Consider the following 25,032-nt stretch of genomic DNA (forward strand, 5'->3'; position numbering starts at 1 on the left):
AAAGACAAGTTTTTCATTAATTTTAGAATGATGCAAGGATACTGGTTTCAGAAGGGCCCAACAGCCTGGGCAGCCCTAGATCTCCCCTTTAAGGAAGGGAACAAAGACACCAGGTATAAGCTAAAATACTAGTGTGAAGAAAGTCTGACACATGGAAGGTCTGAAAATAGAAACAGGACTTTTGTTCCATAAAATGCAAACTTACTTCTCTCAGAAAGCTAAGGACATGGGGGAGAACAGGATAAAAAGAATAGTCACTTTTCCTAAAGCTGAAAGGGCATAGAGTAAAACATCTACCCAAAGCACAAACAAAAGCTGCTGCAAAAAATCAAACAAATTACAAACTAAACTAAAATTGAACCACAGAGAAAAGATGAGAAATGACAGAAGAACTAAAATGTCTTTTCCTACCAACTCCTGATGACCTGACACTTGTATTTTGACTAGACAAAATCCCCACGACCTGCTAAGCAACACAACAGCTGGAGCTGGCTTTTAATTTGCATAAAATCAACCAGTCTGAAAACAGGATTAGCTCTAAGACGTGAGAAGTAAGTTCAGGTCAAGGCACACCGAGATGATCAAACACAGCCCTGTAACTTTGTGCCTGCACTCCTTGGGGTATGTGTTGTAAATGAGGATGGCCTTGGATGGCCCTACATGATACTGCAGGCTGTATTTTAGCCGTGTATGATGCAGTCACACTAAGACCGATATGATCGGTTCCTGAACATTTCATGAAACAAAAATTGCTCATACATAGCACAGTATTCTAAGCTTTTATGTTTTTGAATTCTGGATGCAGTGTGGGGAAACTACTCCATACAACCCAGCCACAAAGAAGCCTTTTGACAAATCTAAATACCTATAAATCACCATCCTCCTCTGGCTGGGTCTATAGCAAATATCCTCAGCAACTTGACTACTTTATTCAGAAACATCCTGGCTCAATTTGGTACCCTCAAACTTTCTCTAAACCAAACACTATCTCAGCTAGAGGATTTTGTAAGTGCTTGTAGGATTACAGTGACAAAGTGTTTCTCCAGCCTGGAGACAAAGTGACTAGTCCAAGATAACTAATTAAATATTTTTGCCATTAAGGACCAAAGCCTTGAACAGGTTATAACCATCCTTCATTCCTCTTTCTCTGACCTACAACGCCCTATACTAGCTTACTTTCCTATCAAGTTTTAGAAAGCTTTAACTTTCATTTTCAAGATTTGTGGTTCCATAAACGCTATTTCTGCTGAAATTTCCTTTCATGCTAAAATAATCTATTTAAGTCTCTCTCTTGTTTTACCCCAGCCACAACCCTTTCTCCCTAGTTTCACAAACCCTCATACAAAAATTTCGCTCCCCTGCCATGAGCCATTTTCACCTCCAAATTTCCTGAAACAATCTCATCTCAGCCATTCACCCAGACTACCACATGGCAGACATGTTCTAGTACTTTATCTGTGTGAAAGTTGACTACCTATAGATTAACAAAATTATCTTTATCTTACCTATCTGCAGAGCTGTTAGATTTCACCATACTCAGAACAGCTCCCATGAGGAAGAACATCAGAATGGGATCCAGCAGAATATACTGGGACAAAGTAATACAGCCCGTATCTGCGAAGAGACACACAACGTCAAAAAGGCTTGTGGTTTCAAAGTGAGTCTAAGATTGCAGGAAGCTAATTTCCTCAGTGTAGTCAAGACAAGGGGAACAAGGGAAATTTTAGAAACAGAAACAGATCAGAATATTTCTATTCTACTTGAGTAACAAATGGAAAAAACCCTGACAAAAATCAGGCAGCACAACAGTACCTGCAAAACACCATCTGAGAAGTGCTGCTAACATATTCAGATGGAGATCATGACAGACAGCAACGATCTGCCTCCTAAGGCACCAACACTGTGGCAGAGGATGCCACAGGAGAAGTCATCTTTCTGATATCACCTATAAAAAACTAATACAACTTGGATATAAGTCTCCATGCCCCAATATCTGCGTGACCTCATAAAACCCCAATTTGGGTAACTCCATTTGCAATGTTAATTTCTCCACTTGGCTCAATTCAAAAAGGAACTTTATTCACTTCTTACAGTAGTGTAGTAGGCTGTTAAATACCTCTATAATTCATATGCGAGATACCAATATTTCATTAGTGGGAAAAAAATCATTCCTGACCATTCATCTTCTAAAAATTCTTAAAATTGGGGTGAAATGTAGTCCAATGTGGTTATGCAAATAACAGAAGTACCTATGAACTAAACAAGACTAAATTTCTCCAAGGGACCACAAAATTAAAAAGCTTTATATAAAGCAGAATTACTTTGCTTTTGGGAACCTCTCTCATTAACCCCAATATCCCCTGGCTAAGTAACACAGGATAATCCAAAACTCTCTGAGGAATTAACCTTCTCAATTTTGCTGTAGCAGGAACACCTACCAAAAATAAGGATGAAAGCTGTGAGTAAGGCTGCCGGGAGTGACTTTGACAGTTCCAATACTGTGAGGTAGGCAAAGGGAACCAGGCAGGAGCCAAGGAATGCACAGAACTGCAGAAAAAGAAGATCATGGGAGAAATTATAACCCTCCCCAAGGTGAATGTGCACTCGCACCCTTTTGCTTCCTTCATCTTCTACACCTACCAACAACAGGAGGCGCTGCAGTAGCTGAACCCACTCATTAAGAACATCACACAAAAGCCAAATGACCAAAGATACTGTTCAGAGGACAGCTGCTTACTCTGTTCTGCAGAAGTGTCAGTAACAACAGTCATTCTCTTGCTGAACTACATCAGATATTCATAGAAATGTCAAGTAGGTGCACTAAACATCCACCATACTCAACATATTTTAACAAGATATTAGAATATGAAATCTAAGAACAAAATACACCTGTACCTTACATCTTTAGCAGACCAGTATCACCTGCCCTACACAAATGCAACCGAGGGTAGTTGGATAAGGAAGAACAGAAATCAAAGCATATAGGAAGAAGCAGCACAGTAAAATCTGTTCTCTTCAATGCCTGGTTCAAGCACTTCTCCCACCTTTGGCTTAGGGAAATCTAGAACTATGAACTGCTAGAGACCCAGAAGCTAAACCAAGAAAATATGCCTTCTCAGTTTTTATTTTTCTTTCTAGGTACTAGTAATTTGCCACTGTTTCTTCTTTTGGCTTGTGTTACCTCCTGTGAGTTTTATGGCTCTTGGTCTTCCTAGATAGCAGTACAGCCAGGCTTTCTGATAGAATACCACTCTGAATAGTAATTTCCCTCACCCCCTGCTCCATCAGCTTACTCAGCTGTGTCACTGGTGGTGGCAAACTGCAGGTGGCAGTGGATGATCCTGGGTTTTTGACATCCTTGGCTCTGCAGCAGAACAGCCAGGCACAATGGAGTGCGCAGAAGCCCAAGCTCAGCAATATTCCCTTTGCAGTATAGGCAAGATATCTGTCCCACTAATTAGCAGCAAGAGTTGGCTCAGTAATCCCCTTACTTTCTTACCTGGTCTCTCACAGCCAGACATTAAGACTATTATTCATTATATTCATAACATAATGACTAACACTTTTCTAAGGAGCTTAAAGACAAGGCACAAGGCTAAACAGACATCTGATCCAAGAGAGCTGTCCTTATGACATAACAGTCTGTACCAAAAAGCACAAGAGAGCTAAGCAGCTTGATACTAGCCTGTAGAGCCTTACCCCTCTCATTCCCATGTAGTTGTGCTGCTCGTATCTGTCCCCTGGCTTTTGGAAAGGAAATGTACCATCATATCCACTAAGGTAGCCAGCAAGTCCAATCAGCATCTGAAGCGGAAATGAGAAAAAACTGGTCAGGGAAATCATATGGGAGGAAGGAATATCCAAGCCAGCAGCAGGTAAGATTTTTACAGAACCCATCTGATCCAGAGCATAACTACTTAATTCACACATATTATCCAATGCGCTTATGTACAGTTTCATACACATCATCCAATGCGTTTAGGTACAGAATTCGCGTGCATACATACTGCCCTTTGTCTAAAAGCAAAATCAGAAGGGATCAAAAAGATTCTGGCTGCTGACTATAAGACAACTGCAAGCTCAAGAGAAATACCTGGTGTGAGATTTAGCAGAGAGAATTTTGACTCTCTAGCCTCTCCCCTATCTCCCTATTCCTATAGTTTAATGAGACTCAGCCTGAAAGGAAAATAACTTTTCTGAAGCAGGAGTGCACCTTCATCAACACTGCACACTTTTGCTAGAACAAGTTATTCAATTACAAAATAGCAAGTCAAGACTTTCAGGATCCTTCTCGGTGGGCATCTCATTTGCACACAAGCTATCAGAAACTGTTTGGTTTCTTTGAACCATAGGGTTCTATTACATATCCCCTCCAAACCACATAAATGCCACGTTCACTTTTTAATTCCAAGCCTTTCAAATACCCAATATGCAACACTGTTCTGTTTTCCCATATTCAAAGTAATTTCATAAAGAAGAAAAGATGTGAGTTTAGGCTCTGGATGCACAATGCAAATTACCATGATGCCAACATTTAGGAAAAGTATTGGCATTCATCACATCCTTCAGCCAAAAGGAAGGGGACAAATTTTGTTGGCCCAGTCTTATTGCTTCTAAAACATCTAACAGAAGAGCAGTTTACCTTCCCCAAAGGGGGGTGGACATCAAAGAAGAAGGTCCGATTAATGTAGTAACTTCCCATCTTCCCAAAATGAGTTTCATCCCAACTGGGGAAAAAAAAAACCAAACAAAAAACAACAACCACCGCTAACCTGTTGTAATGCTGAAGACTGTAAGAAAAATCAGGGAGGTCTTTTTACTCATGCTTTTCATCATAAAGAGGGTTAGTGCCATATGTTCAAAATAAGACAATGCATTAAATTCACTAGGGAATCATGAAGAGTACTTCAGCCATTCTAGGCAGAGTCCTTTTTAAAGAGTTTGATATTAGCACTGCAAAACCTCTAGCCTGCCCTTCTGATTCCAAGTTGAGGTTTTAAAAAGTCCGCCTGCAAACCACAGATCCCCCAAACCGCCTCCCCGAGACACGGTCCCCTCTCTGCAACACGTCCGGGAGCCACAAAGGTAGCGGTCAGGGGCCGGGCTTGCCAGAGAGCACGCTGCTTCCTTGCGGCCCTCACTGCCGGGATCCCAACCCACCACCTGCCTGGAATAAACACTGATCCGTTCCTAACCGGACAAGACGGGGGCGGGGGATTCAGACGCACTCTCGCCCGCGGCCGGGCTCGGGGACAAAGGCCGGCTGCTTCCGGGGCACCTCCCACCCACCACCAAGGGCTTGGGCCCGGCCCGCCGCTGTCCCCCGAGGCGATGCCCCACTGGAGAAGCACAGGCCCCGCCCCAGCCCGTACCAGACATGTGGCGGCTCCGGCAGGCGGTAGAAGCGGGAGGTGAAGCTGAGAAGGGTGACGAGGGCCAGCGCCGCCGGGCGAGCCGCCGCGGGAGGGGCGGCGGGGCGCACCGGGTCCCTCGGCAGCCGGCGGGACTCCCGCTGCCGCTGCGGGCCGCCCCGCGGGCCCGCCACGGCCTGGCCGCCCCCCGCCACCGGCATCCGCGGGGCTCCGCCGCGCGCAGCACTAGGCCGGGCACGGCGCATCCTGGGAGACGGAGTCCGGGGCGGAGCGCGGGGCACGCTGGGAGATGTAGTCCCGCCGGGGCGGCGGCGGTCACGGCTGCTGCCGAGCCTTGAGGAGAGGGGGCGGCCCTAGGCTGGTTCTGCGGCCCCTGCGCGCCATGAGCTCTGTCGCGGCCAAGGTACGTGCTGCTGGCTCCACGCCCTCCCTCTGGGGGTGGGCGGGTGACGGTGGCGCCAGAGGCGGACGGAGCGGGCTCGGGGCGGCGGCTCTCTGGTATTGGCCGGCGCAGGCCTCGTTCGGTTTAGTCTCGCTGCCCGCCTCAGCAGCTGCTGGGGATGGCGACCTGATCCAGCTTCTGGTGTCCCAGGGTCTCCGGGGAGGGGGTTACCGGGAGGATCGCACCCCCGTGCACAGAGGCTGTGAAATAGATTTTGCTGCCCTGGCCTGCACCACATCCGTGTCTCAGTAGAGAACAAGGAATTTGCCCCCATCCTAAGTAAAACTAAAGCCCTTCAAAGCAGTGGTGTTTACTTAAGAGAGTTTATCCACGTGACCTGTTAACACCAACACCTGCTGCAGAGATACTGAGAGTTTAGGAGCAAACCTGTGCCTCCTGCTTATACTTTTACATTTTAAGCCAACACAATACAAGCAGTGCCTTTCAGGCACCGAGGTTTCCCCTCTGTGAGCCTCCAAGGAGCATTTTTCTCTCGTGTCCCACATGAGCCCAGCCTCAGTCTGTGTGTGCAGGCTGCTTAGAGTGATGGGTCTCAAGAAACAGGTGAAAGACTTTGCTTTTCCAAGGGCATCCCAAATATAGGCTGCAAAGAGGCAATATCCATAGGAGACCATACTGAAGCTGACTGGCTTGGAAACCTGAGAGCTCAGTGCACAAAGTTTGGGGTGTCTCTTCCATCTTCCTAAACAGCATTTATCCCATTTTGTTGCACTAGATTTGGATTTAAACCCAAACTTTCCTCACTGCACCACTGATGCTGGAAATGAAACCAGAACCAAACCAGAATGTTTGTCCTGCTATCCAAATGTTTCCTGCTATCCTTCCAGCTCCAACCGGTCTAACCTGCAGTTTATGGGGATTGCACCCCATGGAGTTGTAAATGGAGGCAGTTCTTCCCTGCTACTTCCCTGGCCTGTACTTAGCTCTTCCTCTGAGGAAGACCAGATAGAATGTCACTCTGGGACCTGTCTACCAAGGACAAACACTCCTGCTGTCTCTAGTCTTTACTTAACTGATTGTTTTGCCTGTGATCTGCCCTGCCACTGGGACCAAAACAGCATGAAAAGCAATCACTCCAAGCTCTAGCCTCTGGAGACACAGTTCCCAGCTGAGGGATGGGTTGTTTTTTATGTTCTTTTTGGTAAAATCCCCTGGGGCCTTTAAATTATTATAGAGCGAAGCAATTAGTTAGCGCAGGCTGCAAAAACAGAGTTATAAAGAGGATCAGGAGAAATGTCTCTGCCAGCTGAGAGGCCAGAGTCCAAACCAGATGTGGTGAAGGACATGAATTTCTGAGCCAAAAAATCATCAGCAAGGTCCCCAGGAAAGGCAAGTACAAATAGGATGTCATGAATGCTGTGTGTTTCCCTTTTGAAGCCATAGATTGTTTCTTTCCCTGCAACCCAGCAAGCTAGACATTTGAAAAAAAGCATAGCTGAGATTTCTAATGCCCTGATTCCAGAAGCAGAGAATTTAAGAAAATCAGTAAATACTTTGTTCACAAAAGTTTTGCCAATACTGCCATCGCTTCCCTCCTTGCTTATAAGCCATTTCTCCAGTAAACTTTGACTAGGGTAATTTAAATGCATACCTCACTTAAAGTTATTTGAACCAATCTAAACTGTAAGAGAAGCATCAAGTTTACAAAGAGGACTGGAGCACAGAAATCCTTAAGGTCTCTGTGGTTTTCTGTTGATAGATTGTGTGTCAGTGAGCAAATCCCTGCCACCTTCTGCCTTGCTGATAGTCTCTGGTATAATTTCTATGCATTTTGGGAGGGTAGAGGCACAGAGAGAGATCCTTGGCATGCCATGGGATCTATGGAAGGAAGGAATGAGAGACATAATTACAGGTTTGTTTGGAGACATGCATGAGTACCAATTTCCTGCGTGGAAAGAAGAGACCGTAACACAAAAAAGCCTGTGTATTTTGCTCAAAGTTGGCTCAAGAGCAGAGTAGCAGCCTCTCCCAGGCCCACAATGTAGAAAACCCTCTGTACCAGCTGGTGTTGATGGGAGGAGGGCTACAGGAGGACCCTAAGGGACCTCCCTGGAAAGGCAGCCTCTGTTCAGCAAGCTGGCAGTAATTCCCTAGTGAAATAGAAATTCTGCATGTGGCTTTGGTTTCCTTGTTTTGTTCCCTAGGGCTATACTTCTTCATTGGCAACTGCTAAGAGCCTGAAAATCTCTCTAGATATATTATTTATTTCTGGACAAAAAGCTAGGGAAATAAGGATGGTTCCTAAATGTACTTCCAAACTCAAAGCTGGTTAATGGTTCCAATATCGAGGCTGGGGCTGCAGCACAACACACAGGACCGCTGATGCAGCTGCCTGCAGTCACTCAGGATTGAATCTGACTGGCTGTTTTTTGTGTGCAGGGCACAGATTTGGGGGCATAGTCCTTTTCTCATTGGCTTTAGGAGAGAAGCCTTCCCCCATCCCAGCTGAGTTAAAAGGGAAAGCAAAGAGGTTGTTTTTATTTCCTGGAGTAGATTGCACATACTGACCATGGCATCAGAAAAGGTGAGATCTTGAGGGTGGAAGCGTCCAGGAAAGCTGCCTCGGTGCTAGGGTTCAAGTAGAGATGAATTGTCTGCTCTCTTGGCCTTCATCTCAAACAGCAGAAGCATTTCTTGTTTGGAAAGAGACCTGACCCTGCCCTGTATGGCTGGAAAAGCTATTTCATGCCACACAGATACTCAGTGCAGGTGCTTGGCACAGTCAGTGGGTAATTTAATTCAAAAATCTAAAATGGGATAGAAGTTAGCAACACGTGATAGAGACAAAGAGGGAAGCTTTGTAGGAGATAATTTTAAGGTCACTTGTGCATTGCTGAAAACATCAGGTGCAACTAAATATTCAGAGGGCCAGCATGAAAGACAGTGATACTACCTATATGCCCAGGTACTTTCAGAAAGGACCCCTCTCTCCCCCCAAATGTTGTTTTTCCCAGTCTTACAGGTCCTGAAATGCCTTCTGTTCATGCATTGTTCCCCTTAAAATACTCTGGTGTTCCTGCCACATACTCACTTTATCTCTCTTTCTCTTCTCAGCCAATACTCTACAGCTATTTCCGAAGTTCCTGCTCTTGGAGAGTAAGAATCGGTAAGATCCAGTGTTGATCTCTCTTTTACTGTTTTGGTGTTATTGTAGTATCCTCCTCTTCACTAACCAGTTAGTCACTTATTAAGAGAGAAATCGGCAAACAGGAACCTGGAACAGTGAGGCACTTCCCCAGTGGGAGGGAGGGGAATACCATAGCTTATCTGAAACAGGGGGAAGGGAGAGGAACAGACAGGAGGGTTTCACTCAGCCTGAAGTTAGAGGAGATTACTCCTTTTGTAAAGCCAGCATGATGCAGATGGCTGTTTCTTCCACATTATATAGAGAGGCCCTACACTCTGTTTTTACACAGATACTGCTTCAGATTCTGGTCTGCCCAGGTCTTGAGAGGTAAGCAGGGCTGGGAATAGTCCTTGCTTAAGACAGTCTTAAGCAAGGTTTTGCAGGTGAGCACAGGGCCCCCTGCCATCTATAAGCCAAATTAGGAGAGTCTGTGCTGCAAAGCTGATTTTGAAAAATGCAGTGTTTTTGCCAGGACTGATCTTTAGTACATTGGTCCTTCATTTGCCAGTGGACTCAAGCCACTTTTCTTGAGGGATAGGGTCTTTTTTGGTTTTAAACCTATTCTTTTTTTAAATGGAGATGGTAACATTTCCCTGAGCCTGTTACCAGTGAAACTGGTCTCGGTGTGCTTGTCTCAAGCTGTACACTCTGCTCTCCCTAGCACTGTCTCTGAAAGGGATTTCCTATGACCTGGTACCAGTGAACCTCCTGAAGGACGGGGGGCAGCAGGTAAGGATACAGCTCCATTGCACTCTCCAGGGGTACTGAACTTGGGGTTCATTAGGAGAACCAAGATTAGCACTAGAAAATTCACAGGCAAAGTCACTGAATTCTTCACTGCTTCTCTGTAATTAATAGTTGCTTTCATCCAGTATTCCCTGGCATGCAAGACAGAGGAAAGAGATGACTGCAGGAGACTACAAGTTGTTTCCTCAAACATATGACTGGATTTCATAAGGCTGAAGATCTTTTGCTCCTGCTTAGCATGATACAACTGAACATATCTGGCACACAGATTTCAGAGAAGCTGCACTGCAATTTAAATGCAGACTCGACCTCATTCAGTTAGCACCAGAAAGTGTGTGTGTCCAAAAGATGCTAAATGATATAACAAGGGGCAACAAAGGGCTTGCAAAACGATGGAGCGGGATGCCAGAAGAGATCTTCACTGAGAACTTACTCATAGCAGGGAGTTGTGCACCCAGTAGTACCACCATCTAGATGTGCCAATATGGGCTAAGACAGAGTTGGAGAGCTGTAACAGTGACACTCCTGCAGCACCACCCATCCTGGGTTTTGTATTGGTGGTTTGTCAAGAGGTAAGGCAGTCTGGCCTCAGATGTAGCAATCCCTGAGCCCCACTGAGAGCTTGCTGGAGACGAATAGTAGAGCATAGTTTACTGCAAATAATAGTACTGAGGTAGAGGGAAAAGCCAGATTTGGGGAGGAAAACAAGGAAAACAAGGAAAACAAGGAAAAGGAGTTTCTTGTTGCAGTACTCTCAGGTTTGTTTCCACAGTTTTCTGCAGAATTCAAGGCAGTGAATCCAATGCAGCAAGTCCCAGCTTTGAAAATTGATGGCATCACCCTTTCTCAGTCGGTGAGTTATCAGCCCCATCCCTGTCAACCATTCACTCCAGCCTGCTGCTCAGTCTGGAGGGGATGGCTTTGCCCCATCTTTTCCCCCAGAGCTCTCATTGGTGCATTGGAAAAGAGATAACATTTGTGATAAACAATCCTACTTGGGGGAAGAAATAGTACATAGCCTTTGCTGGGAAACTGCTGTCAAGGATTTAAGCTCAACTCAGCTTTCACTGAGCAGTTTATAGTCTGACTTAGATGGCTATGCCAGGGTTTACCTGAAATTATAGCTGGGCTAAATGACAAGAAGATCCCAAGCAGACATAGAAGGAAATACTCTGTTCCTTGGATTGGTAATGAACTTAATTCAAAAACAGTTGTATTCTCTTGAATCCGGCCCCCTTTCCCAGATGCTCGGTATGTGAACTTTTCCTTGGTTCTCCAATAACCTCCCCCGATCCCTTTGTTCATTACAGCTAGCTATAATTCATTACTTAGAAGACACTCATCCTAACCCCAGGCTCCTGCCCCAAGATCTGAAGAAGAGAGCCCAAGTCAGAATGATTGCCGATCACATTGTCTCTGGCATTCAGCCACTCCAGGTATTGTTTTGTCATATCCATGCAAATGAGGAAAACCATCTTGGATTTCCAGGAGTCTGTATCTCTGAAAAGCTCAGTCTCTTTAAATTGTTGCCAGCCAGTAGAGTGGCAGACCTTAAGATTGTATGTTAGCAGATGAAATCTCTGCTTAGCCTCTGTTTGATTTGCCAATGGCAACAATACAGTATTTCCTACAAAGAAAGTCCCATAGCACCCCAGGTTCTTTCCAGACACAGCTGAACCCATATGGTTTCACTGCCGGGTCTAGGATGTTTTAGGAGCAACCCAAAGGGCAGAGGCAAAGGCATACCCTGGCAGCTCTGTTACAGAAGGACAGTCCCGAGAGAGACTGCAAGGTGCATGATTCGGTGAGGGTGAGCTCAGGGCTGACCCAGCAGGCTGACCTCAGGCTGGGAGTTCAGGCTTGGCAACTCCTTATCTCCCCTCTTCTCCACTGGACGAGGCAGTGGGCAAAATCCAGCCTGCAGCTGTTAATCTAACCTGGAGATCGCTTACCTTTGCAGAACCTGAGCATCCTGAAACAAATGGGGGAGAAAAAAATGGAATGGGCTCAGAACTGCATTGCATCTGGCTTTCAAGGTGTGTTTCACATACAAAATGATCAGCACTTCAAGAGACCCTTCAAAATGCTGCACTGCTGGGGTCCTACTTTCATCTTCAAGCAGAAAAACAGATCTTCCTAGGCTGGTGTACTGGGGTCCTGCCCTGCTGACAGTGCTCTTCCTGCCCAGAGTCCCTTGTCCAGGACTGCTAGATCTCCAGGGTCTGGGAGGAAAGATGCTGTCCACAAGCAGCTTCCACTGCTGCACATGGAGGAGGGGAAGCCTGGGGCCATCCTGTACACTGCAGCAGTTGATTCACCCTGAAGTATGAGGGCTGACAGCACTTCTCCTTTCCACCCAGCTGCTCCCAAACTAGTCCCTTTTGCTTTAAAGTTCTATCCATCTATATGCTTTCATAATCAGATGAAAGATACCTGATAGCAAAATCCCAGAGACTAGTGAGTAGCAGAGTATTTCTTTACTTCCCTGGGAGAAATAGGGTGCTTTTTGTTTCCCCAAAACCCTTTCTCCCATGTGCTGGAACAGCAGGCCCATCTTCACTTCTGGACAGAAGCAAACTGACAACGTTTGCATTTTTTCCCTCCCCATATCTCTGCATTGCCCTCTTAGTATTTCAGGTGCATTGCCCAAAGCAGCTGAAATCACCCTGGGTCTCGAAAAGCTGAAGATCCCTAAAGATTCCCATAACTATGCTGTTGTAAGATTTCTCTTCCTTCTGGGTTCTGTTCCCAAATGCTCCTTTTCATACCCAGCTCAGGGTTCTTGTTCATAATTCCCAGTCTAAAAGGTCCTTGATATCCCTTTCAAATGAGTTTCCAATGCCTCACACCAGTATACCACCTCTCTTGACAGCGCTGGAGCAGCTTCTGCACCACACTGCTGGGCGCTACTGTGTGGGGGATGAAGTAAGTATCAGAGAGTGTTGTGTACCATTAGAGAACTGAAAATTCCTGTATATTCCATAAAACAGGAAAGGAAATCAGTTGTGGAGACACAGCACTCCATCCTGTGCCTGGTGCCTTTGCTTGAAGAAAAACTGTTGCATGGATCCTGCTTAGGCTGTTACTGACTTGCAGTTAGTTACAGAGATGTTTACTTGTCTCTGTCTATAACCTGCTGATGGTCAGATTCTGCAGCTGTATCTGGGATCTGGCTACTACTAGAGGATGTGGAAACAGATTATATATATTTAATTTTTAAGAGATTTGGGAGTTCAAAGTGTCCTGTCACAGGCACAAAGCTTGGCTCAAGAAGCACAGGTTCAGTTCTTAGCTCTGCTCTGTGGAACTGTCATGGATTAACCCCAGACAGGGTTTAAAGGTTTAACCTTTAACCAAGTTGTACTGTATTTTTCTGCTCTGTTTGTCCAGATTTAACATGGACAGGTTTAACATGGACAGAGATATATAGCTGTTATGACCCTTACCAAGCTAGAGGCCACTGAGGCCTCTTCCATTTAGTAGTCCTGTTTGGCAGACATTTGGATCATTCCTATAAAAGCCTCAGAAAAAAAGGAAGGCTCCTGCAATATCCTGTCATGCAGAGGATTGTCTTGTAGGAGCCTTATGGAACTGGAGCCCTTTGGAAAAAGCTAGTTACAAGATCCTATACCGGAGAATAGTGTGTGCTCCAAAAGGCACCCAGAGCTGTTGTGACCTGGGTGTGGGGTGGGGGCAGCTGCCTCTGTGCGGATAGGCAGCTAGCTGTCCTTGAGTTGTCTTTTCAGATTGCAAGTCCCTGAGCCTGTGTGCAAAGGTCCTACCACTTATCAGGTCTTGACATTGGCAGGGGCTGCTTGATACTCTTACAATGTAAACAAGCAAAATTTACTCATCTTTTCCCTGCCATGCAAACTCCCTCCTCCCTCCATCGCCTCCCTCTGCAGCTTGCCAGCAGACTTGTTTGCTCAGATGTAGTTGTCATAGAAGCACTGTGGCCTTGAGGTTGTCATGATCAACTGGTAAATATAAGGCTCCTTAAAGGCTGATGGCTTCTTCTACTAGTGACTGCTATGAAGTTCCTTCCTTGTACCACTGTTGTATTATTAATGCTGGATTAAAGAATAAGATTCTCATGACAACTCCTCTGTACTGGCTGATAAATTCTATCTTGCTCTCAAAGTTTGCCACCACAGCAAAGTGTGACAGGACAGCCTCTGAGTTACTCTGACTCCTTTTCTATGCTACGTTTTCAGGTTTCCATGGCTGATCTCTGCTTGGTGCCTCAAGTTTTCAATGCTGAAAGGTAATTAAGGCTAAGATTGAGGCACTCTTCAAGGGCACCTACTCCTGGTGCTGGGCTGTCAGAGCTTACCTTCTGCTGCTCCTTGTGCCTGTTAGGAAAGCATACCTCCTGCCTGCCCTATCCAGTTAGGGATTCTTCTCTGCGTTAGTTTTCGTATGTCATAAATACTGTCTCTTTTGGAAGCTCTTGTAAATAAGGAGCTGTGCTCTCTTTTCAGATGTCCCTGGAGGAAACCTGATCTGTGTCCTTAGAAAAGCTAAGGTTGCCTGCACTCCATGCCCTTTCTCCCTGTTCGGTCTACTGCACACAGGGAAAAGATTAATCTGACTATATTTGTTGAAAGCCTTAAACCTATGCAGGCAGTGGCTGCAGGATTCCCAGGAAAAGCATAGTGCCTTCTTACCCTGTGCTGCACACTATGTAAAAGCCTAGTGAAGATGGAAAAAACAACTAACCTTCCCTCCAGCATTTGTTTTTAAACCTAAAAGGATGATTTTTTTTCTGTTAATGCAAATGTACCCCAGCCTGTGAGATTCTCCCATATTGGGCAGGCACAGCACGCTGCTGTGATCTTCTGCTCATTGCTGCACTGGCTGTCCAACTCATAGTACCTCAGAAACTCTTTTCCTTTTGCAGATTCAAAGTGGACATGGGTCCCTATCCCACAATAACCAGAATAAACAAAGCTCTTCTGGAGTTAGAGGCATTCAAAGTAAGCCACCCATCCCGGCAGCCAGATACTCCTGCAGAGCTGCAAGCCTGAAGCCCTTCTACTCACTAAACCAAGTAAGCTGGAGCGTCAAAGAAGACAACAGCTACAGCTTCAGTAGGACTTCAGTGCCCATCCGAAGCCCTAATATTATGGTCTCAATTTCATCTGTGTGGGAGGAAAGAGAACCTGGAAGTAGCCTGGATGACTTACAGGAGCTATGTCTCTGCTGGAAAGCTTGCAGCTACTTCTGTTTTTTGTATCTGATTCATCTCTATGGAGCAGATTAAAGCAGAAACATCCATAATTATTGAAGTCCCCTTTGTATGGCTTTGGGTTGGGGAATGTAGCCACAAACAACTGTGAGGCATCGAGCCAATTCTGGACTCCTCACAGGGGCTGCTTCTTTCTACCACCTACAGAAAGAGCATCAGGGAACCAGGGTACACAGTGTGCTGCTAATCTATCAGGCCTGCTTGTCCCTGCAGCTGCCTCAGACCTATGATGTAATCATCAGTGTCATGGATATAAACAGTAAGAGCTAGTTTCTGACAGAAGACACCTTAATCCCAACCCTTGCTGGGTCCTGCAGATCTTGCAAGAGCCAAGTCAGCAACTCTGCCACCGCTTCCAATGACAAGAGAATTACTACCTAGGACAGCTGATTTGTACCTCTTCCTTATGTCTAGCAGCAGTCTCGTGGATTTATAATAAAGGTCTGTCTAGAGCAAAGCTAGGTGGTTGTGCCAGTCAGCAAAACACAACCAGTGCATTCCCTTACACTGAAAATGATGGCATTCTCTTCCTTTTCCCATCCTCAAACACTGCTCTAGGTATTTTCCTAGTCCTTAGCTGCAGACTATTGCCCAAGGGAATCCCACCCTAGATTTCCTCAAAAGCAGAATCGTGTCTGTACTTTCACCACAAGGAGCTTCCAAGCAGCTGGAATAAATCCCTTTCCATTCATCACAAATGAAACCCAATACCTGAGTCACCTTCAGAGCTGAAAGCACCCTAGGAATGAATTCCAGCCCAGAAACATGTAGGGCAAGGGAAACCCAGAAGCCTGTGACTGTGTTCCTGTGCAGCTCAGCTCAGATCCCAATGAACGTTTTGGCACCCAAGCTCAGGTACCAAGCTAGAGATACAGGAGAGATTTTCTGCCAGTCTGATGCTGTATATCAGCTACCCTAAGAGGGCAACACTCATGGCCTTCAGAAAGACTTTACAAACCCCCGGATCTCTTGTGCCAAGGTAGCATTCACCTACATATAGATACTTGGACTGCCACATTGCTTGGACTTATTTATTGCCATCCACATCTGTATTCAGGCTGGTGAAGAGCCCTTGCTGTTCCAGGCTCATTCTGAGTATTGTGCATTAACCTAGGTCCAGCTGGATCTTGACTGTGCTGTTGTAAAAGGTCCCAGTACAGTTGGAGCCTCCGAAGACCAACACCGTGTGCAGGTTATGCTCCTCTTTGTTCTCCTTGTCCACATCCACCAGGTGGGCAGGAGTCAGGTCAAGCAATGTGTGGCCAGCTCGGGGCACAGAGCAGAGGTCATGGTGGATCACCGTGCTCCATGAAAGAGTATCTGAAGTAGAAAGGGGCTATCAATATTGACAAGCTTATTCCTAGTGCAAGGGATGAAACAAATGGACCAGAAACACCACTGCAGCCCCAGTCACCCTCAGCTATGGAAACAGGGAGGGAGAGTCACTCACCTAGGTGAAAGACAAAGGCATCCTGCAGGGCTCCCTTGGCATTGCAGCCTCCACTGATCAGAACCTTCTGGTCCGACACAGCCAGAGCTGCATGAAAACTACGACCAAAGTAAAGCTGAAAGGTGACTACAGCAAAACCTGCTGGGGTTGCCTCAGTCAACAATGGACAGGGGTGGGCATACTTCAGCAGGAGGCTAGGGGCTTAAGCTGCAGAATGGAAGTTAACTTCTGCTCTGACAGAAACATCTGCCTCTGCAGGTCAAGCCATAATCAGGCCTGAGAAACACCTCATCTCAGAAGGAGCTATCAAAACTCCTAGGTTTTGCACTATGGAGTGTGATAGGAAGCTAGCTAGGCTTTGGTCTAATTTAGGTCATTGTTCTAGCGGGCAATAATGTCCCTTTAGGAACAGCATAGTACTGGTACAAGAGTTTCTTCCTCTCTGTGTGTCTGTTGTACTCCAGGTACTGTGGAGACCAAACAGCAGGCAATGTAGTTCACTAGCACACAGTACAAAATTTCCTCTAGCCTGAAAGGCAGATTTCCAAGAAGACTAAGGGGTCTGTATACCCCCTACTCCACAGGCACCAACTAGGACAGCACAGGAATTTCTGGTCCCACAGGACAGGGGCCATCCACTGCATTTTGACTAGTGGGACAGAGATATGCAATTGGGTCTGATCGCAGGCACAGTTTAAACCTGGCTTCAAAGACAAAGGACAGAGGAAAGAAACAGCTCCTGGGTCTGCAATAGGATCTTACCAACGTGCAGAAGGCTGTCCTGCGAGGAGGGGAACTGGTATGTACTCCATGAAACCTGCACAGCCAGGGAAGAGGCAGGTGAAATGTCCAAAAAGCTCAGCCTCATAACTAGACAAAAACTTCCATGCTCTGACACATCAGCAACCTGCATTCTCTGTTACCCAGCTTCTTTCAAAAAAAGCAGTCTCTTGTTTTTCCCCGTTCTCCACTCCACTTACCCCAGAAAGGGTTTTTTTACCCCAGAGTTTTCCATCTCTATTGCCTAGTCAGGAGTTTTTATAACATTAATGCTACCTTCCCATCGAGCATGCCTCATTTCCCAGTCCCTGCCTTAGAACAGACCTTCCCAAGGCATCCACTTGGCACAGACTTTCTTACCCAGATCCAGGATGTGCATGTCACTGAGGTAGAGAGAAGTCCTCCGACCCCCAAAAATCAGCAGCTTGTTCTTCAGTAGAGTAGCTGAATGCCTGGGCAGAGAAGCAGCAAGTGAACAAAGTATCCTCAGCAAGTTCCCAAAACTGATGTTTCAGCCTTGGCTTCTGCTATTGGGCTGCCATAGCTTCAATCTACACCTGCCTCTACCCCCAGCCACTGCAGCCCAAGGACAGAATTCATGAGAGGATGTACCAGGAGTCACATTGCTCAAATCATAGCCCTAACTTATGGAGCAAATGGTGGGGAACAATTATCTAATATTTAGGGGTGAGAGCGAAGGTGAGCAGAGGTTTCCTGCTCTATTTTGGAGGGCTAGAATAAGAGCACTCTCACCCAAACCTAGGCAGAGGCTTCTCCCCTTCTGAGATGGGCTGGTACCAAATTTCATGCTCTGGATTGAAGACATAGAGCATATTGCTGCAGGGCCCAACTGCCAGTGATGCCTTTTTGGGCCAAGTCCCTCCAAAAACAAAGAGCTCCTTGCGGTAGATAGTTGCGCTGTGGTAGGTGAGCACTGGCATCCTCCCTTTAGCCTGGAAAAAGTTTAACGTGCATTTGTTACAAGAAGTGCATTATTTGCTGCATGACCTGTAGGAAAGGGGGTCCACATCATGCAGTGAGTTCAACAAGTCTCAATTTTCACTTTATTGGCTCCCCAGCCAGATCTTTGCCACACAGACAGACAGTACATCCTTTGTGTACTCTGTACCACCAGAATGCTCTGATGAGAGAAGGAAGTCAACCTCCTACCCCAGCTTCCTCAGAAGATGAGAGAACAGAAAGATCTCATCCAGGCTTATTCTGTAAAAGCAATCTTGTGATTTAGCCAGGAAGGAGACAAATAGTCCCTTGCTGACAGGTCCCTCTACAAGGACATGACGGCAACTAAAGAGCTGAGAGATCTGCTGTGCTCAGAGCAGTCTGTGAGTTGAGAAGACTAGCTCTTCATCTCAGCATCCAGTACAGCTCTCAACAGCACCATATAAAATAAGAGGCCATTTCCCTCTGCCACTTGTACAGTACCTCCCATCCACAACCTTGGTTAGATTCAGCACTCTGCAGCAACCATTTTTTCACCCTGCTTCATTCATTGCAGGCACAGCCCCTGGCTTCTGCCAGGCTTGTGGCCTTTCAACATAGCTTTCTTATATCTGTCAATCCCAACTAAGCAGCTCAGACAACCTGCAGCAACAGTGGACCAAGACTACTGGAGTAAGGATACAGGCACACTGATTGCCACATTCAGGCAGGACCTGCCACCCCTCCTGTGCTTTTGTCTTGAAAGAGCTGCAGTACTTACAGCCACGAGGAGCCATTTCCAGGTGACTGTGTCCAGAATGTAGACGCTGCTGTAGTTTTTGTCCTCCCTTATACCCCCAAAGATGTAGATACGCTTGGTGTCTGGGTCGTAGGTAGCTGTGTGACCATGCAAGCATGATGGCATGGTATTTTGTAGCTGGAAACCCACAGGAAGCCAGAAATCACTGTCTGTGGGAGCAACACCAGACACATGGTGTGGCAGTTCAAAGATGCTCTTGATTTTTCCAGATTTCAAGAACAGGTCAGAAAAAGCTTTACTCAAGACCTTTCTCCCTTCAACTCCTCCCCTCCTTTGATAGATGGCTAGAGGGGACTCGTACAGAAATGTGTCCATGTAAGAAATGAAGGGGAACACTAACTATGTGGGGAACAGTAAGATGGAAGAGAGGATCAGTAAAGTGCAGAAAGCTGCAAGGCACTGGAATTGTGTCTCACACTTCTCCACCAGTCATCACACTCAGACTCAGCTGTTGCTTTTACCCCTGAAAACTCACTGAACTCTTTCCAGAACTTATACTTTAGCTCCTGGAGGGCTATCACAAACAATCCCACAGCCTCTCATAGCACCCTACACTGTCAGCTCAGCCTGGTGACCATGCCAGCAGATGTGACACCTCTGCTGTCCCCTCCCTATGCACAGATTCCTGAGTACCCCCTCCCATCTGCATCACTTGTCCTCAAATCCTGCTGCCCCCATTGCCTTTGATAGCCCTAAAAGGCCTCACCAATTTCCAGCTTCCAGAATGCATCCTTGCAGGACTGCTGATTGACACCTTCACCGCCGATCAGAACAGCTGTCCCCAGGTCACTGAGGCACATGGCGTGGCACCACCGTGGGCTGGGACTGCCTGGTGAGGGGAGAGCACAGAGCTGTGAGCAGTCAGATGAGACACCCCCGGCTACCTTCCCTGCTGGGGAGAACAAGGCAGCTGAAGGCTCAGAGGGGAGAAATGGGAAGGCAAGGGTCCCAGGTCCCTTCCTTCTGGGGTGGCAAGAGACATAGCTCCCTGAGGATGATTTTCTGTTGGCTTTGGGGAATAACTGCTGTACTAGGAGAGACACCACTAGCAGAGGGAGCCAGCAGAGAGTCTGGCTGAATGTAGGACACATATAGGCTGACACTTCAGACAAGTTTGGATGACCCCTATTGATTACTCATTGCCAGAAGGGATATCCCAGTTGTGCTATCCCCCTGTGTTACTCCTTGTGAGGGAGGGCTACCCAGGGACAGCTTGTCAGTGCCTAAGATACAGCAACCAGAAGACTGGAGCTGCTTCCAGAGATATTCCTCATACGGCTCTGTTCCTCTACCTTTCCTCTCCCAAGCCCCTGCGGGTGGCTGAGCAAGCTAAAAAATACTTTTAAATCAAAGTTTCTTCCACATCTTAACCTTTGCTTCAAAGGCCTATGCATTCAGAGGTGTGCCTGAGATTCAGAGGGTCTACAGAAGTGTATTGGAGAGCCCAGCTGTACTGCCCACCTATACTGAGGGCAGCTGCATGGAAAGGAACAGTATATACACACAACCTACTTGTTATTCTTGATCACTGGAGAGATGAAGGATGAAGCATGAGAGGCCTGTGACATTAAAGGGAATGGCATCACCAAGTGACTGAAAAGACAAACCAGGGTGTAGGAACCAGATCCTCACCTTGCAACTCCTTCACTGCCAGATCTGCAGAGGAAACACAGAGATGGCCTCATAAAGAAAGCAGACAGCAGACATACCCTGGAAAGTGCTCAGCTCCACAGTTTAAGAGCCCTTTGGCCTTCCTTCCTTCAACCCCCAGCACAAAGCTACCTCACTGCAACAAACAAGGTGCAAGACCAAGAATCCTAAAGAAAGTCTCATCAGAATAAACGCAGAAGACAGGTAAGAGCAGGGCACACTTCCTTTGACTGCCATCATGCTGTCACCATTGCATTTTACCCCTCTGATGGCAGCTCATTTCCCCACTTCTCACACTGCCTACAGCAGAAGTGACTTTATGATGGAGCTGTATTTCCCTCTGTGAGAAGCAAGTGAAGTCCCAAGATGTCATTTCACACAGGGACCACTGAATTATCATCAAACATTTACACACAAACCTGGTCACACCCTGGAGCTGACCTGTAATGCACACTCCAGAAGCTAAACGTTGTTTCTAAACCCCACAGCAGCTACCTTCTCACTACCGAAAGTCAGTACAATTATACTAGTTATACATATTTCCTTTTCATATTCTCTGTACATTAATAACCACCAATGCCTTCATTGGACCCAGTGTATGCTGTTAGCAGGGGAACAAACAACTAACGTCACAGTAGGTAACTTTCTTGTGCCTTAATTTACTGTTTTGTAAAACAAAGCTAACAATACTTGCCTTCATTTATAAAGGCACTTGTACTCATATGAAGAGATAGGCACTGAAAGTATCCCGTGTTCTATTTCTAGCCTTTCCCCAACAGGCAAAAATTCATCAAGCTGTTTATCCAGGAAAGGAGCAGTTCTTGGTATTTCGCAAGTCAAGACAGACAAGCTCATCTTGCCTTGGAGGTATACAGAGAAACAGACTGGGAAGCTGTTGCCTGGCAGCACTGACAGATCCTTCAGACAAGACCTGTAAAGTAAAGCTGAAAGCTGACAGTTACCTTCTTCATCTAGATCTCTCTCTGACGCTGTGGGTTCAAATAAAACTTTCCTGGGCTTCTTGGGGTGGACAGGACTCTTCCTCCAGGCCTCACTGGCTTCCACCTTGCCAGATGGTGACTTCAGGGCACAGGGTACCGCCAGGGTCCTCAGCGGTGGGCAGACATCCTTCCTCTCAGGCCTGGATGCTCTAGCAGTCACCTCTTCTGAGCTCTGACTCTTAACCTGTGACAAGAGTGCCAGTTAAATCAGCCCTGAAGAAAAAGGCCTGAGGCTACTGTGAGTTGTCTATTACTGGGCCAGAGAGGAGTTTCACCTTCCCAATGAGTCTTAAGGGCCAGCACACCAACAGTATCAGCCACCAAATATATGCTGAGCAATGCAGCTACCTGCTGCTATATGCCCAGTGGTCCGCTTTCAGACTGCTGGCTGTGACAGGCACAGCTAGCACAAGGCGGCTGCTCTGCTAGGAGTAACCAAGCTGTTAAATTCAATAACGAGGGCTGTTAAATTCAATCCTTCCAAAGGCATTTCAATGGAGAGTACCGCTTTCTTTAGCACAAGTGAATCTTTGGCTCCAAAACTTCCTTAGCCAGGTCTCCACTAAGAGAGTGACAGCAAACGTTTTTCTGCTAGATATCAACTGAGCAGCTACAAGTGAGGTGGAAGATACTAGGGAGAGGGTGAAATAACAAGAGGAAGGCTCCAGGATACACATACCGCAGTAGGATCCTCCAGGCCCTGGCCAAGGGGCATATCATCTGGTGAGAGCACTGGTGACTGGGTAGTCTCTGGGACAAGGAAGGGGTGGGTGGGCGTGCTGCTGGAAACACCTCGGAGCAGCTGCGGCACAAACAGTGACCATGAGACTAAAAGGACACACCAAGTGTGCTGGCCTCCATCCACAAAGGGTGAGCAAAAAGATGTCTTGCAAGAGGCAGATTCCCTGCAAGGGAATAGCCCAACTTTCATCTCTAGCACCAACAGAATAAACAAAGAACAGCAAAGCCAGGCACTGAGAGATGCTAAATCCAAGGAGTTCAGCACAAGGTAAGATAATTGTGTAAGCATCACAGACTCAGGAGAGAGTGGAACTGGAAGTGAACCACTCTCTGCTACGCATCTCCTGCCACACCCGAGGTGTTTTTGCAAAGCTGTGGTTAGGGAATAGGCCTGGAGCATCCCCAAGGGTTTAGGCCCAGCACAAAGGTGCACTAATAGATCCATGTGAGGTGGGTCTGCCTTGAAGTAGCGAAGAGAAGGAAAAGGAGAGGATAGGAGAGGAAGTTCTGTAGTTCAGAAGTGACAATATTTGTGATGTAGAGCAGGAAAAGAAGAGGATGTTGGTTCTTTTACCTGTCCATTGACAGTCAGGACAAGCTTCACAGAGTTGCCTTTGTCCATCTCTTTCAACGAGGTCATGAAAATATCTGTCCTCCAGTCACCTTCCCACACCAGAGACCTGCACAGGGGACCACAGGTTTTCGTCCCAGAAGTGATGCCGACAAGGAAAAATTCCTGATCCCACACTAGCTGGTAACACCCCGAAGATCCAGCCCTGAAAGCAGCCAAAAGGAAACTGAAAGCATCACTAGAGAGGAACCCCGTGGTAGAGGAGCAGCAGGACTGAGCAGCTTTGGGACGACACTAGCAGCAGGGAGCAGCACCACAGAGCAGAAAGCTTTTCCCGGCCACCCCTCCCGACGGCCCGGCAACACCAGCTCCCACCACGGGGGACCTGCGGGTGGGCTCCAGCGTGCCGACCCGCTGCGGCGCCATGCCTGGGGACACCACCACGTCCACCGCGACGCTTGTGTCCGGAGAGTAGCAGCTCCAGTCTCCCAGCCCGAACACCACCAGCTGCTTTGGCAACGGCAGGGGCAGCCAAGCCTGGAAACCCATCTTGCTGGACTGGCTGCAAGAGGAGGGAAGAAAAACAACAGTAGAACAGAAATAATCATCCGGGAGTAAAGTGGAAGGTTCAAAAAAATATTTGAAAAGGCTTGAAAACACGTTTATGCCAGGGGAGGGCGAAAGGAGAGGGTTCGTGTCACTGAAAGCAGAGACTGCGCAGGGATGGGATAAAGAAAATAAGCGGTAGCCCGGGAAGGGAGCGGAGCAGGGGCAGCTCCGCAGAGGCGCGGCCAGGCGCGCAGGTCGCCCCCCCAGCCCGCGGGGGTGCCGGGGGGCCCCGCCGCTCCACCCCAGCGTCCGGGACAGCCACTGCTGTGGCGGAGCCGCCCCCCGCAGAAGCCGGGCCGGGCCGGGCCGCACCTGCCAAGCTGCCGCGGCGGCTCCCGCAGCGCCCACAGCACGTAGAAGGCGAGGCCGCCGCCGCCGCCGCCCCCCGAGGCGCTGCTCCCCGGCCTGGGCCGGGCCCGGCGGCAGGCGGGCAGCATGGCGGCCGGCGGGCGCGTGCCGGCGGGAGCCGCCATTTAAGGCGCCGCAGCGCAGCTGGGGCCGCCCGCCCCGGCCGTCCGCCCACCACGGCCTCCCCGGGCAGGCACCCGGTGGGGCCCGGGGAAGCGGGGAGAGGAAGGCCAGCAGCTCTGGCCATCCCCATGCCGAGCCCACCCTCGCGTGCGTGGCGAATGACACTCAGGGACAGAGCCCAAGCCACACAGCCCGTTCCGGGGCAGGGTAGTTTGTTTGCCGATTCCTGAACGATGGTAACTGTGCACGTATCTCGTAGCTCTCATAAAAAGGCACAGGTGTGAAACTTGCTTCTCTTACTCTGTCAGGGCTACCGCCAAGAGAAGGCAGGATGGTGGCAGCTCCTCCTCAACCGCTGATAAATCTGTGTGTTACTGTTAAAGGTTAAACTTTTAGAACAATGTAGCAATATTTTGCTTAAATCAAGCAAGATGTTCTTTGTATATGTTAAAGCCAAAGGCATCACTAATTAGAAGAACAAGTAGATGGCTGCCTTTGGGCAAGGACATCCCAGAGCAATTAGACCTTGAAGAGGGTAGATTGCCAACTTGGCAAGCATGTATCCTTAGCTGAACTACCCTCATTATTATGCTAAAAATCATGCCTATAGGTCAAGAAGACCCTTGCCCAGGTGAAGGCTCCTCCCCTGAGCACACACAGTACAAGTATTGTGTCAGCAGTATTATAATTGTATGTAAATTACTAACCAGTCATCATAAAGAGGAAGGACTTGGAAAATTACTAACTCTGTGTATAAATATAGCAGAAAAAGTCCCCTTAGTGTGCTTGATCTGTTGGAAACCACCAAGCACCTAAACTAGTGCAACCCTAAAATAAATAAGCAACTTCTCTCCTGAATGTGGGATTGCACACACGGTAACGAATCTGCTTTTCCGACAACATTACTACAGAGACTCCACTGTGTATCCAATACCACCTGTATAACAATGAATAGCTCTGCTAAGCTCAAAACTGCTGTGGATAATCAAACACCACTAAAATGAGCAATGGCAGGGCTTCAGCAGCCAAATGACCATATTCTT

At 47.4% G+C, this 25,032-nt stretch overlaps 3 protein-coding genes across 10 annotated transcripts in view; 1 reads left to right on the plus strand and 2 right to left on the minus strand.

The window, feature by feature from the left end:
* The window catches only part of POMT2 (protein O-mannosyltransferase 2), a 29,846-nt gene extending 24,137 nt beyond the window's left edge, over nt 1-5,709 (minus strand). For all 6 annotated transcript variants that reach the window (XR_012633895.1, XR_012633893.1, XR_012633894.1 and 3 more), the window contains exons 1-5: nt 5,373-5,709; nt 4,643-4,727; nt 3,700-3,804; nt 2,439-2,547; nt 1,506-1,614 (exon numbers count right to left, since the gene is read on the minus strand). Coding sequence is in view for 2 of the 6 variants with exons in the window: in XM_074910019.1 (XP_074766120.1) it covers nt 1,506-1,614; nt 2,439-2,547; nt 3,700-3,804; nt 4,643-4,727; nt 5,373-5,617 (653 nt within the window). In the remaining 4 variants the exon portion in view is untranslated. The remainder of the gene's footprint in view (nt 1-1,505; nt 1,615-2,438; nt 2,548-3,699; nt 3,805-4,642; nt 4,728-5,372) is intronic.
* GSTZ1 (glutathione S-transferase zeta 1) lies at nt 5,651-15,283 on the plus strand. 3 transcript variants are annotated; one of them, XM_074910020.1, is made up of 9 exons: nt 5,651-5,775; nt 8,890-8,941; nt 9,624-9,691; nt 10,482-10,562; nt 11,020-11,145; nt 11,670-11,745; nt 12,582-12,634; nt 13,924-13,973; nt 14,610-15,023. In XM_074910020.1, the coding sequence occupies exons 1-9, from the start codon at nt 5,755-5,757 to the stop codon at nt 14,734-14,736; spliced, it is 654 nt and encodes a 217-aa protein (XP_074766121.1). In that variant the 5' UTR covers nt 5,651-5,754; the 3' UTR covers nt 14,737-15,023. The 3 variants fall into 3 exon arrangements, with proteins under 3 accessions (XP_074766121.1, XP_074766124.1, XP_074766122.1); XM_074910023.1 differs by lacking the exon at nt 5,651-5,775 and adding an exon at nt 8,342-8,359 and having other exon boundaries at nt 14,610-15,280; XM_074910021.1 differs by lacking the exon at nt 5,651-5,775 and adding an exon at nt 8,345-8,359 and having other exon boundaries at nt 8,890-8,937; nt 9,668-9,691; nt 14,610-15,283.
* Nucleotides 15,284-16,029: 746 nt separating this feature from the next.
* On the minus strand, nt 16,030-23,991 carry LOC141961833 (uncharacterized). Its single transcript, XM_074909170.1, has 13 exons — nt 23,831-23,991; nt 23,295-23,471; nt 22,913-23,018; nt 22,277-22,399; nt 21,559-21,781; nt 20,579-20,602; nt 19,653-19,775; nt 18,908-19,095; nt 17,941-18,140; nt 17,548-17,639; nt 17,170-17,224; nt 16,408-16,505; nt 16,030-16,277 (listed from the first exon to the last, which is right to left on the minus strand). The coding sequence occupies exons 1-13, from the start codon at nt 23,989-23,991 to the stop codon at nt 16,063-16,065; spliced, it is 1,785 nt and encodes a 594-aa protein (XP_074765271.1). The 3' UTR covers nt 16,030-16,062.
* Nucleotides 23,992-25,032: the final 1,041 nt, after the last annotated feature.

Source organism: Athene noctua, chromosome 6 (genome assembly GCF_965140245.1).
Source record: "Athene noctua chromosome 6, bAthNoc1.hap1.1, whole genome shotgun sequence".
NCBI classification, from domain to species: Eukaryota; Metazoa; Chordata; class Aves; order Strigiformes; family Strigidae; genus Athene; species Athene noctua.

Excerpts from the sequence above, each read along its gene's own strand:
- GSTZ1 (XM_074910020.1), top strand. The coding sequence starts at position 5,755 with ATGAGCTCTGTCGCGGCCAAG. Across the intron at positions 10,563-11,019 it reads GCATCACCCTTTCTCAGTCG|CTAGCTATAATTCATTACTT; the intron begins GTGAGTTATCAG and ends TGTTCATTACAG. Across the intron at positions 11,146-11,669 it reads CTGGCATTCAGCCACTCCAG|AACCTGAGCATCCTGAAACA; the intron begins GTATTGTTTTGT and ends TTACCTTTGCAG.
- LOC141961833 (XM_074909170.1), bottom strand. The coding sequence starts at position 23,991 with ATGGCGGCTCCCGCCGGCACGCGCCCGCCGGCCGCCATGCTGCCCGCC. Across the intron at positions 19,096-19,652 it reads ATTCTGGAAGCTGGAAATTG|ACAGTGATTTCTGGCTTCCT; the intron begins GTGAGGCCTTTT and ends TTGCTCCCACAG. Across the intron at positions 18,141-18,907 it reads GGAAATGGCTCCTCGTGGCT|GCTAAAGGGAGGATGCCAGT; the intron begins GTAAGTACTGCA and ends AACTTTTTCCAG.